Below are 14,874 nucleotides of genomic sequence, written 5' to 3' on the forward strand. Positions count from 1 at the left end.
ACTTTTAATGGCTTAACATTTCAAGAAGTCTCAGGTAGCTTTTGAAGGCTCCTCCTCTCTGCCGTAAATCTTTATGTGATAACTTCTTTTGACCAGCAGTTCATAGCCACTGTTGTGAGGAAGGTCCACGTGATTTGTCACTAATAAAAGTTAGCTGTACAAAGCTTATGAGCGATTTATTTATAAATTATTTACAACCGGTTCAAAATACGCCTCCTTGAGTGAGATGGTAAAGGATGAGACGGACTGGTCATGGTGACTCACACCTGTAATCCCAGCACTTTGGGAGGCCAAGGCAGAGGATTGCTTGAAGCCAGGAGTTCAAGACCAGCCTAGGCAACATTCTGAGACCTCATCTCTATGTTCCCAGCAACTCTGGAGGCTGAGGTGGGAGGATCACTTGAGCTCAGGAGGCAGAGGCTTCAGTGAGCCATGTTCGTGCTACTGAACTTGAGCCTGGGTGACAGAGGGAGACCTCGTCTCAAAACAAAAACAAAACAAAACAAAAAAAAGATTGAGATGACAGCTCTGGCGCTGGGGCTGGGGCTGGAACTGTGCAAACCCCGGAGCCTATTTTGAATCCCAGAAGCCTTTACCTCTGCACTCCTTAGTCTCCTTTTCATAATAGGTTCCCGCTGGACACTCCTCCAAGCACAGTCCATCATAGAGGACCCAGGAATTCTCACTACAGAGCTCGCAGTCATCGGCTTTGGGGCCACTGCACTCCAGACAGTCTTTATGACAGGGGACACAGTGGCGCGAGTCTGCGTAGAAGCCACGGGGACAGGACTGGTGGCACATATCATCATGCAGGAAGAACTCAGACATGCACTCTGGGAAAAGGAGGAAGCAGCAAGTTATTCCCAGGGGATAGGAGAAAGGAATTCGTTGTCTGCAGTGGGCTAGCTCCTCCCTCAGCACTTTGGTTGATTTGACCTGAGAGTATGCTTGCCCTCTCCCCACCCTGCCAGGGCACAGACTTGATGTCTAACAAGCCCTGCTTTGGGACGAGGAGGCCACACATGGTGACCATATTAGATGGTGCTGGACTTACACACTGGAATGGTCTGCCCTTTGGAGGTGCAAAAATTTGCAATGCTGCAAAAGACAGGGATGGCTGAGAGGCTGGCGGTATTGTTTGAAAAACCCGAAGAGCATTAATAGATATTAAAAATTGTATTGAGAACCTCACATTGTGTTCAATACAGAAAGCAGTTTAGGAATGGTTGGATTAGTTAACTTTTCATTCGTTGATCAGGTACAACAATGAATACAGGATTGATCAGTGTGAAGAATACATTGCGGGTTTATTTTATTTGTGTTCATTTTCTTACTTTGGGGGGAATCCTGGGAAACACTTGAGGTCACACCAAGAGAATACTTTGGATAGGACAGTACCAGTTAAATGAGTCTGTCTTATTCTGGAGAGAAAATTGAACAGCTTTTTGGGGGAGATAATTCCTGAGGGAAAGAAACAACAAAATTTGTTCACAGCCAGAGTGGTCATCTGTCATAGTTGCCCGAACTTTTCTTTCTTATCCTTTTTAACAATTGCAGTTTTCTAGCTACCTCTGTGTTTTGTGGCTTACTATCAGTCTGTAAGATTTTGTGTTCAAAAAGTTGGGAACAGCTGGGTGTGGTGGCTCACGCTTGTAATCCCAGCACTTTGGGAAGCTGAGGCCGGCGGATCACCTGAGGTCAGGAGTTTGAGACCAGCCTGACCAACATGGAGAAACCTCGTCTCTACTAAAAATGTAAAATTAGCCGGGTGCGGTGGTGCATGCCTGTAATCCCAGCTACTCTGGAGGCTGAGGCAGGAGAATCGCTTAAACATGGGAGGCAGAGGTTGCAGTGAGCTGAGATTGCACCATTGCACTCCAGCATGGGCAACAAGAGTGAAACTCCATCTCAAGGAAAAAAAAAAAAAGATGAGAACATTGGGTTCTTCTCTGTATCTCTAGCACCTAGGATAGCGCTTGCACACCTGTTGTGTGTGTACATGTTGGGGGGGTGTGTAAGAAATCATGCAAAAAGGGGCTCTTGCTTGTCATAGCTTGCAGCATCCATAATGAAAAGGGTGTATCTCACCCTCAGTTTCTCTGATGACAGGCACAGAGACATACCTTTCAGGAATGATAGGGAGACTGGTTCCCACAGCTCTTTGCCATCCACCCTCAGATAATCGGCCCCCACCTGGTGGCTCAGCAGAGCCTTGCTCTCCCGTGGGAAGCTCCTAGGTACCTTTGCATGTTTTCTCATGGATGCAGTCCTGACACATCTCTGGACAATGCTTGCATACCCCCTCCACAGCCACGTGCCTCTCGGGGCAGGTTTCCTGGCACACTCTGTGGTGCAGGACGAGGCCTCCTTCACAAGAATGGCAGTTGGTGGCGTTTCCTTCACATGTTCTGCAGGGAGAGCTACAGCGTTCACATATGCCGTCTTCTGCATAAAAGCCCCTGTGGAAGGAAGAGAGAGCAACTGGAGAAGCTGACCTGTTGGAGAAGTGATTCATTCCTGGAGAAAAGGAATTAGGGCTAAAAACAAAAGGGCTGCTGCTGTTGTCAGCTGAGAGGCATCCATGGGATTTATGAGGAAGTGAAAAAGAACATTCAGAAAAATGAAAGGAAAAGGACAGGGCTTATTCTTGTGAAAGGAAAATAAATCTTGGGACCCCAATATTACTAAGCCAAAGGGAAAGATCAAGCTGGGAACTGCTTAGAGCAAACCTGCCTCCCATGCTATTTCTTTAAAAGATAGCTACTGGCCGGGTGTGGTGGCTCACGCTTGTAATCCCAGCACTTTGGGAGGCCAAGGCCGGCAGGTCATGAGGTCAGGAGATCAAGACCATTCTGGCCAACATGGTGAAACACAGTTTCTACTAAAAAATACAAAAATTAGCTGGGCGTGGTGGTCCACGCCTATAGTCCCAGCTACTCAGGAGGCTGAGACAGGAGAATCACTTGAACCCGGGAGGCAGAGGCTGCAGAGAGCTGAGATCATGCCACTGCACTCCAACCTGGTGACAGAGCGAGACTCTGTCTTAAGAAAAAAAAAACCCAAAAAAACCCAGATAGTTACTAAGATTTTAAAAAGCTACAATGGGTTGGGTAGGGTGGCTTATGCATGTAATACCAGCACTTTGGGAGGCCGAGGCGGGTGGATCACCTGAGATCAGGAGTTCGAGACCGGCCTGGCCAACATGGCAAAACCCAGTCTCTACTAAAAATACAAAAATTAGCCGGGTGTGATGGCTTGCTCCTGTAGTCCCAGCTACTTGGGAGGCTGAGACAGGAGAATTGCTTGAACTAGGAAGGCAGAGGTTGAGGTGAGCCGAGATCACGCCACTGCACTCCAGCCTAGATAACAGAGCGAGACTCTGTCTCAAAAAAAAAAAAAAAAAAAAAAGAAGCTACAATGTACCTTTTTTTTTTTGAGGCAGAGTCTTGCTCTGTCACCCAGGCTGGAGTGCATGGCACGATCTCGGCTCACCGCAACCTCTGCCTCCCAGGTTCAAGCAATTCTCCTGCCTCAGCCTCCTGAATAGCTGGGACTATAGGTGCGTGCCACCACGCCTGGTTGATTCTTTTTGTATTTTTTTTTTTAGTAGATACGGGGTTTCACCATGTTAGCCAGGATGGCCTGTACAGTCCAGCCTACGGGGCTTAGCAGGTGTTCTCCCCGTGTGCGGAGATGAGAGATTGTAATAAATTAAGACACAAGACAAAGAGATAAAGAGAAAACAGCTGGGCTCAGAGGACCACTACCATCAAGATGTGGAGACCGGTAGTGGCCCCGAATGGCTGTGTGCGCTGATATTTATTGCATACAAGACAAGTGGGCAGGGTAAGGAGGGTGACCCTTCTAAGTGATTGACAAGGTGAAGCAAGTCACGTGATTACAGGATAAGGGGCCCTTCCCTTTTAGGTAGTCGAAGCAGAGAGAGAAGGCAGCATACGTCAGCGTTTTCTTCTCTGCACTTATAAGAAAGATCGAAGACTTTAAGACTTTCACTATTTCTTCTACTGCTATCTACTACGAAGTTCAAAGAGGAACCAGGAGTGCAGGAGGAGCATGAAAGTGGACAAGGCGTGTGACCCCTGAAGCACAGCACCACAGGGAGGGGTTTAGCCCTCCGGATGACTGCGGGCAGGTCTGGATAATATCCAGCCTTCCACAAGAAGCTGGTGGAGCAGAGTGTTCCCTGGCTCCCCAAGGAAAGGAGACTCCCTTTCGCGGTCTGCTAAGTAACGGGTGCCTTCCCAGACACTGGCGTTACCGCTTCACCAAGGAGCCTTCACGCCCTTATGCGGGCGTGACAGAGGGCTCACCTCTTGCCTTCTAGGTCACTTCTCACAATGTCCCTTCAGTACCTGACCCTATACCTGCCGGTTATTCCTAGGTTATATTAGTAATGCAACAAAGAGTAATATTAAAAGCTAGTGATTAATAATGTTTATAATAATGATTGATAATTGTCCATGATCATCTCTATATCTAATTTGTATTATGACTATTCTTATTCTAACTATTTTCTTTATTATACTGAAACAGTTTGTGCCTTCAGTCTCTTGCCTTCGTGCCTAGATAATCCTCCGCCCACAATGGTCTCGATCTCTTGACCTCGTGATCCGCCCGCCTTGGCCTCCTAAAGTGCTGAGATTACAGGTGTGAGCCACCACGCCTGGCCTACAATGTACATCTTACATATATTGATTGATGTCTCATGTCTCCCTAAAAAGCATAAAACTAAGCTGTGCCCTGACCACCTTGGGCACATGTCATCAGGACCTCCTGAGGCTGTCATGGGCATGTGTCCTCAACTGTGGCAAAATAAACGACCTAAATTGACCGAGACCTGCCTCAGATATTTGGGGTTCATATTCTTGTGAATTTGATTGGTCTGAGAACAACTGTTGTTAATTTGTATATAGTTTAGTCATCTTCTCTTTTCCCTATATGACCCGCTAAGTTTTATTATTTTTTCTTTCTTTTTGTTAGAGCTTAACTTTAAAGTAGAAAATATTTTTCATTCAATTAATAAATTTTAAAAACATTTAATAAACAAAAAAAATTTCCAAAAGACTCAAAAGGGTCAATGCCCTGTAAGATTGGAACCACTGGATGCTCTCAGCCAACCTCTGATGACGTTTTTCAAATGCATACATATGAATATTTGCACACAGCACTAAACATATTTTGAGTACCAGTATGTTTGTGCAAATCACCTTCTTCCAGGTGGAGTCTTATATCTGTATATATAGAACCCCAGTGATTAAACTATCCCATTATAAAAATCACTCACTGGTGGGGGAACACAGTAAAATATAAAACCCCAATCCTCTCAAATATATTTGGGAGATGAGGGATGGATAGAAGAGGTTTCTTTTTTTTCTTTTTTCTTTCTTTTTGTACTTTAAATTCTGCGGTACATGTGCAGAATGTGCAGGTTTGTTACATAGGTATACATGTGCCATAGTGGTTTGCTGCACCCATCAACTCGTCATCTATCTACATTAGGTATTTCTCCTAATGCTCTCCATCCCCTTGCCCCCCACCCTCTGACAGGCCCTGGTGTGTGATGTTCCCCTCCTTGCATCCATGTGTTCTCGTTGTTCAACTCCCACTTATGAGTGAGAACATGCAGTGTTTGATTTTCTGTTCCTGTGTTAGTTTGCTGAGAATGAAGGTTTCCAGCTTCATCCATGTCCCTGCAAAGGACATGAACTTAGATGAGGTTTCTTTGGTGGGAAAAGCTGAAGGGAAGAGCTGCAACTTGCAGAAGAGGAAGAACCATAAGCCGGCTTAGAGAAAATAGACTTCTGATATGATAGGTACCTATTCCAATTGCTTTCTATCATGAACCATTAGTGAGTTAGTGCCATAATATTGCTGTGTCACAAACCACCCCAACCCAAAACTTGGTGGCTTAAAACAACAATCATTTACTCTCACTCATGTGTGGGGGGAAGCAGATCAAGGCTGGGCTTGGCTGGCTTGACTCCAGGCTACACACTGGGTCCACGCCTTCACATCCCTCTATTTTCCCTGGCTACCGGGACTACCAGGGGACATTCTTCTCACAGCTGTGACAAACGCACAGAAGGGCAAGTTCAATCGGGCACATTTTATGCCTCCACCTTTCTTCTGCTAACATGTCTTTGGCCAAAGCAAGTCACATAACCCAGCCAAAGTCAAGGGACGAGGAAGTCCATTTCGTCTCTAGTGGAGCTGGTGCAAAGTTGCAGGCAGTGGGCATGAATACAAGGAGTGGCGAAGAACTGCAACAAATAACCCAATGTATCAGAGACCTCTTTAAATCACAAGCCAGGAAGGGATCCGCTCGTACCCAGCATTTTTACTTGATGTTTTAATTAATCGGCACTCACACGTTTAATCATTCTTTCAGTCATTTATTTACTGTATGCATTCAGTAAACAAAAATATATTGAGTGTGCCAGGAAGAAATAGGATAGGGGTGAACAGAAGTCACATTTCTTTGTTTTGTTTTGTCTGAGACAGGGTCTCACTCTGTCACCTAGGCTGAAGTGCAGTGGCGTGATCTCAACTCACTGCAACCTCCACCTTCCGGGTTGAAGTGATTCTCCTGCCTCAGCCTCCTGGGTAGCTGGGACTACAGGCATGCATCACCATGCCTGGCTAATTTTTGTATTTTTTAGTAAAGATGGGGCTTTACCATGTTGGCCAGGCTGGTCTCGAACTCCTGACCTCAAGTGATCTGCCTGCCTTGGCCTCCCAGTTACATGTGTGAGCCACTGCGCCCAGCCAAAAAGTCATATTTCTGATATAGTTTCAGGTAAGAAAAATTGGAGAAGAAAGCAGTCTAGGTAGAAGTGAGAGAAAGAAATAGCATCCAGATAAAAGCTAAGATCGGACTTCATCACACAGTAGTACCCTTAGCTTTTTTTTGACCATGACAGAGAATGCTTGAAGAAGAAAGACTCAGCTACTTTGCTTAAACAAAGTCTATCTCTTAAAAATGAATTGAACAAGACAGTGGATGGCAATGTGTTATATGCCCACCAGCAGTTTGATCAGATTTGAGAAACTTGAAATTAAGGAAATTTAGTGCATTCTTAAACAGATCACATTCTTTTTTTTTTTTTTGGTGAGACAAGGTCTGGCTCTGTTGCCCAGGCTAGAGTGCAGTGGTGCGATCATGGCTCACTGCAGCCTCGACTTGCTGGGCTCAAGTGATCCTCCCACTTTGGCCTCCTGAATAGCTGGGACTACAGGTGTGTGCCGCCACACTGGGCTAATTTTTAAATTTTTATCTTTTTTTTTTTTTTGGTAGAGATGGGGGTCTTACTATGTTACCCAAGCTGGTCTCAAACTCCTGGCCTTAAGCAGTGTGCCCACCATGGCCTCCCAAAATGCTGGGATTACAGGTGCACCTTACCAATCACATCTTCTAATCGAATGAAAATTTGATGGATTCGTTTTTCCTGTATGCATAGTAAAGAATTTGACCTCACCCAAAGAGAGGTCTGATCTTTCTCTTCAGCTAACCTCAAAACCTTTGGAATTTCCTAAGAGTTAGGGGTGTCTTTGTTATTCATGATGGGCCTCTCTTGCCACACCTGAGAGTTGGTAGTGGGATGACTCAGAGTGGGGCCAGCCACATCTTGTAACCTTAAGGTGGGAACTGGCTTGCCACAATGATCCACTCTGTGTTTAAAGGAGGGGAGCTTTGTAATATCAGGCCCACCTCCAGGGAATCTCAATGCTAGGCCTGGCCAAGACCTGCAGAGAATAGTTTCTGGACACTGAAGATGATGAATGCTAATACAGAGCCTAAAAAGATGCAACATGAATAAATCTTTTTCAGATCCCTCTCAGAAGAGGGTCAGTGGATGTTGGATGAGATGCTGAAATGAAAGAAATGGATTCAAGCAAAAAGAAAAAATAATAAAACTCTTGAAGTGGCTCATGCCTGTAATCCTAGCACTTTGGGAGGCCCAGATGGGCAGATCACCTGAGGTCAGAAGTTCAAGACCAGCTTGGCCAAGATGGCGAAATGCTGTCTCTACAAAAATACAAAAATTAGTTGAGCTTGATGGTGGGCGCCTGTAATCCCAGCTACTTGGGAGGCTGAGGCAGGACAATCGCTTGAACCTGGGAGGCAGAAATTGCAGTGAGCTGAGATTGCACCACTGCATTCCAGAGCGAGACTCCATCTCAAAAAAAAAAGTAGTCTTCTCCACACAGATCTGCCTGGGAGTTGGTTCTCCTTTCCTCTCTCTGCATTTATAAAACAATGTACAATGGTACATTGTTTTCCTTAGCGCTTTATTTCACAATTATTTTATTTAAGAAGGCTAATATTTCTTTTGAAAAGAAATGGTTGCATGTACGAAGTTGTTAAATTCAAAGTACTTTATGTTGAAGTCTTTCAGCTCAGATAAATCCATGTCCCCTGAAAGCTGTGTGGTCCTGGGCCTTCACCTCCATTTCACAGACACCAAGACAGTGACCAGCAGCACTTAAAGGAAGGCTGTTTTTCTTCAACAGAGCTTCAAATCTGTTCACATTTGGTGAATGTGAGTCCACCTTAAGTTTTCTGTTGCTTTTTAAACAACCTATGTTACTGGGGACGGTGGCTCAGGCCTGTAATCCCAGCACTTTGAAAGGCCAGGGTGGGTGGATTACCTGAGGTCAGGAGTTCAAGACCAGCCTGGCCAACGTGGTGAAACCCCATCTCTACTAAAAATACAAAAAATTAGCTAGGTGTGGTGGCAGATGCCTGTAATCCCAGCTACTTGGGAGGCTGAGGCAGGAGAATTACTTGAACCTGGGAGGTGGAGGTTGCAGTGAGCTGAGATGGCGCCATTGTCTGGGCAACAAGAGTGAAACTCTATCTCAAAAAAAAAAAAAAAAAGTTACTGTTAAAACCTATTTTTGGCCTGGGGCAGTGGCTTATGCCTGTAATCCCAGCACTTTGGGAGGCCACAGTGGGCGGATCATGAGGTCAGGAGTTCGAGACCAGCCTGGCCAACATGGTGAAACCCCATCTCTACAGAAGATAGAAAAAAAAATAAGCCAGGTGTGGTGGCATGCGCCTGTAATCCCAGCTACTTGGGAGGCTGAGGCAGGATGATTGCTTGAACCTGGGAGGCAGAGATTGCAGTGAGCCGAGATTGTGCCATTGCACTCCAGCCTGGGCAACAGGGCGAGACTCGGTCTCAAAACAAACAAACAAACAAACACTTTTTTTTATGCACATATACTATATTTGAAAAAGCAGGGGCCACTAAATGCTATCTTATAAATAACTCTGAATATCTGGATGCTGTGTCATTGCAGGTTATGTTCCTGTTATAAACCTTATTGCTGTTCTAGGATGGATCACACCCAAAAGGGTGATTTCTCAGACACAGCAATAAAAGCTTCCCAAGATAAACTGGATATTATGTGTTCCTCAGACTCTGTCTTCTGTTGTTAGTTTTCTTTTTTGTGTGTGTGTAAACACAAAGATGAGGGATTCCACTATAATCAGATCACCCTACCCATAGCAGGAGGGCATATGCTTGCAGTTCTATAGTCTGCAATATTCCTAGGCCATGCTGGTAGCTTTCCTACTGCCCAAGAAATAAAGACTATCTTGACTGCTGCATGTCTGCATAGTGTCCCATTGCTCCAAGAAAATGGTTCAACCCAGACTCGGAGGTAAAAAACAATGAGTGGTCAACTAACTGGAGTAAAGCAAAATGCATCTGTTTCTTCCTTGTTTTAATGCGTTGTCAATTCCTGGAACACTCAAAGAATCCAAGAGAGAGTTGAAAAAGGTAGTGATTAAATAAATAAGGCAATAATAATGACAACCAGTTTAATCCTACCACTGAGGAAGCAATGACTGACTCTGGTAAGCAGATCTCTTTCACCTTTGCTTTATTATAACATTTGGCTGAGTTTGCTGGGGTGGAGCTCGGTTGATAGGGGAGGAGGACTGGGAGTTTCCAAACCTGCCTTCTCACCTGGGTTCTCTTACCCTGATCCTTTGCTACCCTTTCTCCACTCTCTGCTTGACAAAATCCTTCAAGAGCTAGTGACCATCAAGCCTTTTCTCAAATACCCAGCTGGGGATGAAGTTGGAAACCATTATGCTAAGTCAAAAAGTCTGTCACGAAAAAACATGTTTTGTCTTTTTTGTTTTATATGTTTTGTTTTTGTTTTCAGAGACAAGGTCTGCTATGTTGCTCAGGCTGACCTTGAACTCCTGGGCTCAAGCAATTCTCCAGCCTTGGGCTCCTGACAGCTGGGACTAGAGGTGTGCACCATGGCCACCATGCTTGGCTCAAAGACCACATTTTATACAATCCCATTTATAGGAAATGTCCGAGAACAGCAAATTTATAGGGACAGAAAGTAGATTAGTGCTTGCTTAGGGCTGGGGGAAATGGAAAAAGTAGGAATAACAGCTAAAAGGGGACAGGGTTTCTTTCTAGGTTCATGACAATGTTCTGAAAATGATTGTGGTAATGGTTGCATAACTCTTTGAATATACTAAAAACTGTGAATTATACACTTTTAGGGGTGAATTGTATGGTATGTGAATTATATTTCAATAAAGTTGTGATTTAAAAAATACTCAATTGTACAAGAAGGCAGCACTGAGTGATAGTTAAGCACATGGACTTCAATGCCAGAGAGGTTTGGGTTCAAATTCTGGCCACACCATGTATTTGATGCGTAAAATTGAGCCTGCTATTCTTTTCCTCATTGGTCAAATGAGGGAAAATAATAGTAAGTGGATACGAGAATTCTCGTGAGAATTAATGGGATCATACATTTAAAGCCCTTAGCACAATACCTGGACATTGCAAGCATTCAAAAAATAGTGATTTAAAATGTTTTCTTTTCCCGTGGAATCTCTTAGCCCTTTGTATATTAAGGCCCTGAGAAGTATGACGTTGACTGATGTAAACCTCCTTTAGTGGATTGTAAGCGTTTTGCAGACTTGGACTTCCTGGAGTTGGTCTTAACTTAGCTTTCCATATCAATGTCAATATCAATATCAATATCAATTGTTGGTAGAAGAATAGACTCCACTGAGCTACACATATACAATACAATATATTGATATTGTATCAGTATCAATTTTTACACCTAGTTGGTGCTAAATCTGTGTTGTTGAGCTGAATATGCTTGGCTTTCTACACTAGATTGGATGCTTTTTGAGAGTAAATACCTTATAGTTACACTATATTTATACTCATAACTTATATTTATACTCTGTAGAGTCTATCTCAATAATGAAAACAAATATGTCACTAGGAAATAGGTGACATTTTTGCTTTTTTGCTTTTTTTTTTTTTTGAGATGGAGTTTCGCTCTTGTTGCCCAGGCTGGAGTATAATGGCGTGATCTCAGCTCACTGCAACCTCCACCTCCTGGGTTCAAACAAGTTTCCTGCTTCAGCCTCCCGAGTAGCTGGGATTACAGGCATATGACACCCACCATGCCCGGCTAATTTTGTATTTTTAGTAGAGACCGGGTTTCTCCATGTTGGTCAGGCTGGTCTTGAACTCCTGACCTCAGGTGATCCTCCCACTTGGCCTCCCAAAATGCTGTGATTACAGGTGTGAGCCACCACGCCTAGTCAGGAAATAGGCGTTGTTGTATCAAATTCTTTTAATAAGAGGGCAAGTGAAAATTCTAACTCCTTAAAGTAGACACTGTCAGTTACTTCCGCACATTTATTTCCTGCCTCCCTCTCTCCATTCTTCCTGGCTGTCAGAGTACTGAGTTGCTTGGATGTTCAGGCATGAATCTAGTTCAGCCTAAACCACTCCAATATTTCCATTCTTTTTGCCAGGGATTGATTTAGGGAGGTATCAGTGATGCATTCTTGCGACTGAGATTAGAAGAAAAGTCTGAGGAAATTTTCTTTTCTTCAAGAAAAGGATAAACAAGGGGAAACATCCCCTTTCCTGGCCCTGGTAGTGGCTGCATGGGGTGACCGGGTCTGGAGCTGAGACACATAATGTGGGCTCAGCAGCGGTGCCGGTCAGAGAGGACGAGCTAAGGAAGGTACAAGAGCAAAACAGAAAAACCAGACTTTGTAATGAACTTTTTGGCCGCTGAAGTGACCGATACTGGACTTGCGACATTTTTGTTCTGTGAGATAATAAACCCTGTTATGTCTCAGTCATTTTACTTGGCATTTCTGTAGCTTATTGCTGAAAGTTTCTTGCTATACTCTTCCATTTGCTATTCCTCACTTTCTTCCTAGGTAAATTCTGGAGGTGGGACTGTTGGTAGGAAGAGTAAAGCAACTACAAACCAGGGGACCAAGGAAACCAGGAGGAATCAATAAATAACTAACCAGGTGTTACTTATTATCTATAATTCATGCCTCCCCTATTTAAACCTTTAGAAGAGGTTCACATCACAGACTTACTTTTGTAATGGAGGAAAAAAAACATGACATAAGTTGATCATTAATATAAGGTGGGAAAATAACTGTTTTTTCTTTTTTTTTTTTTTTTTAAAAAGACAGAGTCCTGCCTTGTCATCCAGGCTGGAGTGCAGTGGCACAATCACAGCTCACTGCAATCTCCTGGGCTCAAGGAATCCTCCCGCCTCAGCCTCCCAAGTAGCTGGGACTACAGCACCCACTGGCTAATTTTTAAATATTTTGTAGAGTCTTGCTATGTTGCCTGGCTGGTCTCAAATTCCTAGCAATCCTTCTGCCTTAGCCTCCCGAAGTGCTGGGATTACAGGTGTGAGCCACCACGCCCAGCCCCTGAACATATTTTTCATAAAAGTAAAAATATATACATAAAACAGTCACAAAGGAGAAGTGAGCATCTGGCCTCATGTAAGTTTTGGCTGCTGTGGCCCATAGCCATGTCAGTCAACAGAGGACATGTACGTGGGCGCTCATAGAGCGGAGAAGAGTTTTTTGGTGAATAAGAAAGAATTGCTCCCAAAGTACCATAGGAGAGTGATTACAAGCAGGAAGTGAAATTAAAAAGGAAACTTACTCCGGGCACTTGGAGTAGCACCTGCCTTCATGGAGGAAGAGAGGGTGGCCCGGCTGCATCTTGCACTTTTTACAAAGATCGGCTCCAGAGCAGATGGCACAGGCCTCCGTACAGTTCTCGCAGCTCCCGCTCCTTATGGAAGGCCATGTGCCTTGGGGACAGGAGGAAACACAGGCCTGAGCCAGAAGATATGCACCTAGAAATTCAAGGAAGAGGGAAGATAGGAATAGTCATCATGTGTTTTTCCATGCAGAGACATGGCTTTTTTAAACTTTCCAAAGACCAAAGTATCCCGGCACTTATTTCAGGCTTTCCAAAATATTTACTAGTGATGCGAAGTCCTCCAGGATGAGTTACATTTCTAGAAGGCAATTGACAGCAAGAGGCTTTTGCCTGTTTCTTTCCTTTCCTACAGATATTAGGTATAGGTCATGATGGGGCTTCCCTTTGCCCAGTTGATCAGTCTTATTAACACACTCACTATGTCTTCCTGGTGTAAGGCAGCTGTACATGCACAGCTTGATGGAATCTATTAATACTCTGCTTCCCCAAAGCCCATCTTGTTAGGACACTAACATAGTTGCAACTCTTTTTTTTTTTTTGAGAAGGAGTCTTGCTCTATCTCCCAGGCTGGAGTGCACTGGTGCGATCTTGGCTCACTGCAACCTCTGCCTCCCGGGTTCAAGTGATTCTCCTACTTCAGCCTCCCGAGCAGCTGGGACTATAGGCGTGCACCACCACACCTGGCTAATTTTTGTATTTTTAGTAGACATGGGGTTTCACCATGTTGGACAGGTGGGACTCGAACTCCTGACCTCAGGTAATCTGCCCGCTTCGGCCTCCTAAAGTGCTGGGATTACAGGCTCGGCCCAGAGTTACAACTCTTCCACCCAACTCTCCCTTTAACAGAGGATCCATCTATTTTTTAATCGAAAAACAGCAGATACTCATTAAGAAAACCAATTTTCAAAATCACTCTCACACCCAAAATTCCAAGAAAATGCTTTAGCTTTTTGAGTGTAACCTTTTATATTTTAGATGATTATAATCGTGGCTTGCCTATTGTAAATTTTTCTGCTTTTGCATCAGATTCCACTATTAACATTGTACATTCCAACATGGACTTTATAATGATCATGTAAACATGTAAATATTCTTTTTTTTTTTTTTTTTTTTGAGGCAGCGTCTTGCTCTGTCATCCAGGTTGAAGTGCACACTGCAACCTCTGCCTCCCAGGTTCAAGTGATCTCATGTCTCAGCCTCCCGAGTAGCCTGGGATTACAGGCATGTGCCAATACATGTGGCTAATTTTTGTATTTTTAGTAGAGACGGGGATTTGCCATGTTAGCCAGGCTGGTCTCCAACTCCTGGCCTCAAGTGATCCTCCTGCTTCAGCCTCCCAAAGTGTTGGGATTACTGGCATGAGCCATCATGCCCAGCCCACTTAAACATTCTTTATGTCACTGTACCATTTAAGTAAAATATTCCCCTAATTCAGGGAAGTTATGTTATTTGTGATTTTTGTTTTCATAGATGAAGCAATTGATAAGTTATCAAACTGTTATGTTGCTGCTCTTATTCCTTCCTCCCTCCCTCTTCATCATGCCTTTAGATTAAGAAACTTTTTTTTTTTTTTTTTAAGACAGGGGCTTGCTCTGTCACCCAGGCTGGAGTTCAGTGGCATGATCATGGTTCACTGCAGCCTTGACCTCCTGGGGCCAAGCCATGCTTTCATTTCAGCCTCCCAAGTAGCTGGAACTACAGGGACCTGCCACTATGCCCAGCTAATTTTTAAAATTTTTATAGAGGTGGGGTCTCACTATGTTGCCCAGGCTGATCTCAAACTCCTGGGCTCAAGCACTCCTCC

At 44.2% G+C, this 14,874-nt stretch overlaps 1 protein-coding gene across 2 annotated transcripts in view; it reads right to left on the reverse strand.

Annotated features, from left to right (window-relative positions):
- PCSK5 (proprotein convertase subtilisin/kexin type 5) overlaps positions 1 to 14,874 on the reverse strand; it is a 464,720-nt gene that overhangs the window by 38,939 nt on the left and 410,907 nt on the right. For both annotated transcript variants that reach the window (XM_030809749.1, XM_003267429.4), the window contains 3 exons: positions 13,008 to 13,203; positions 2,242 to 2,459; positions 597 to 833 (listed from right to left, as the gene is read on the reverse strand). In XM_030809749.1, the coding sequence (XP_030665609.1) occupies positions 597 to 833; positions 2,242 to 2,459; positions 13,008 to 13,203 (651 nt within the window). The remainder of the gene's footprint in view (positions 1 to 596; positions 834 to 2,241; positions 2,460 to 13,007; positions 13,204 to 14,874) is intronic.

Source organism: Nomascus leucogenys, chromosome 1a, assembly GCF_006542625.1.
Source record: "Nomascus leucogenys isolate Asia chromosome 1a, Asia_NLE_v1, whole genome shotgun sequence".
NCBI classification, from domain to species: domain Eukaryota; kingdom Metazoa; phylum Chordata; class Mammalia; order Primates; family Hylobatidae; genus Nomascus; species Nomascus leucogenys.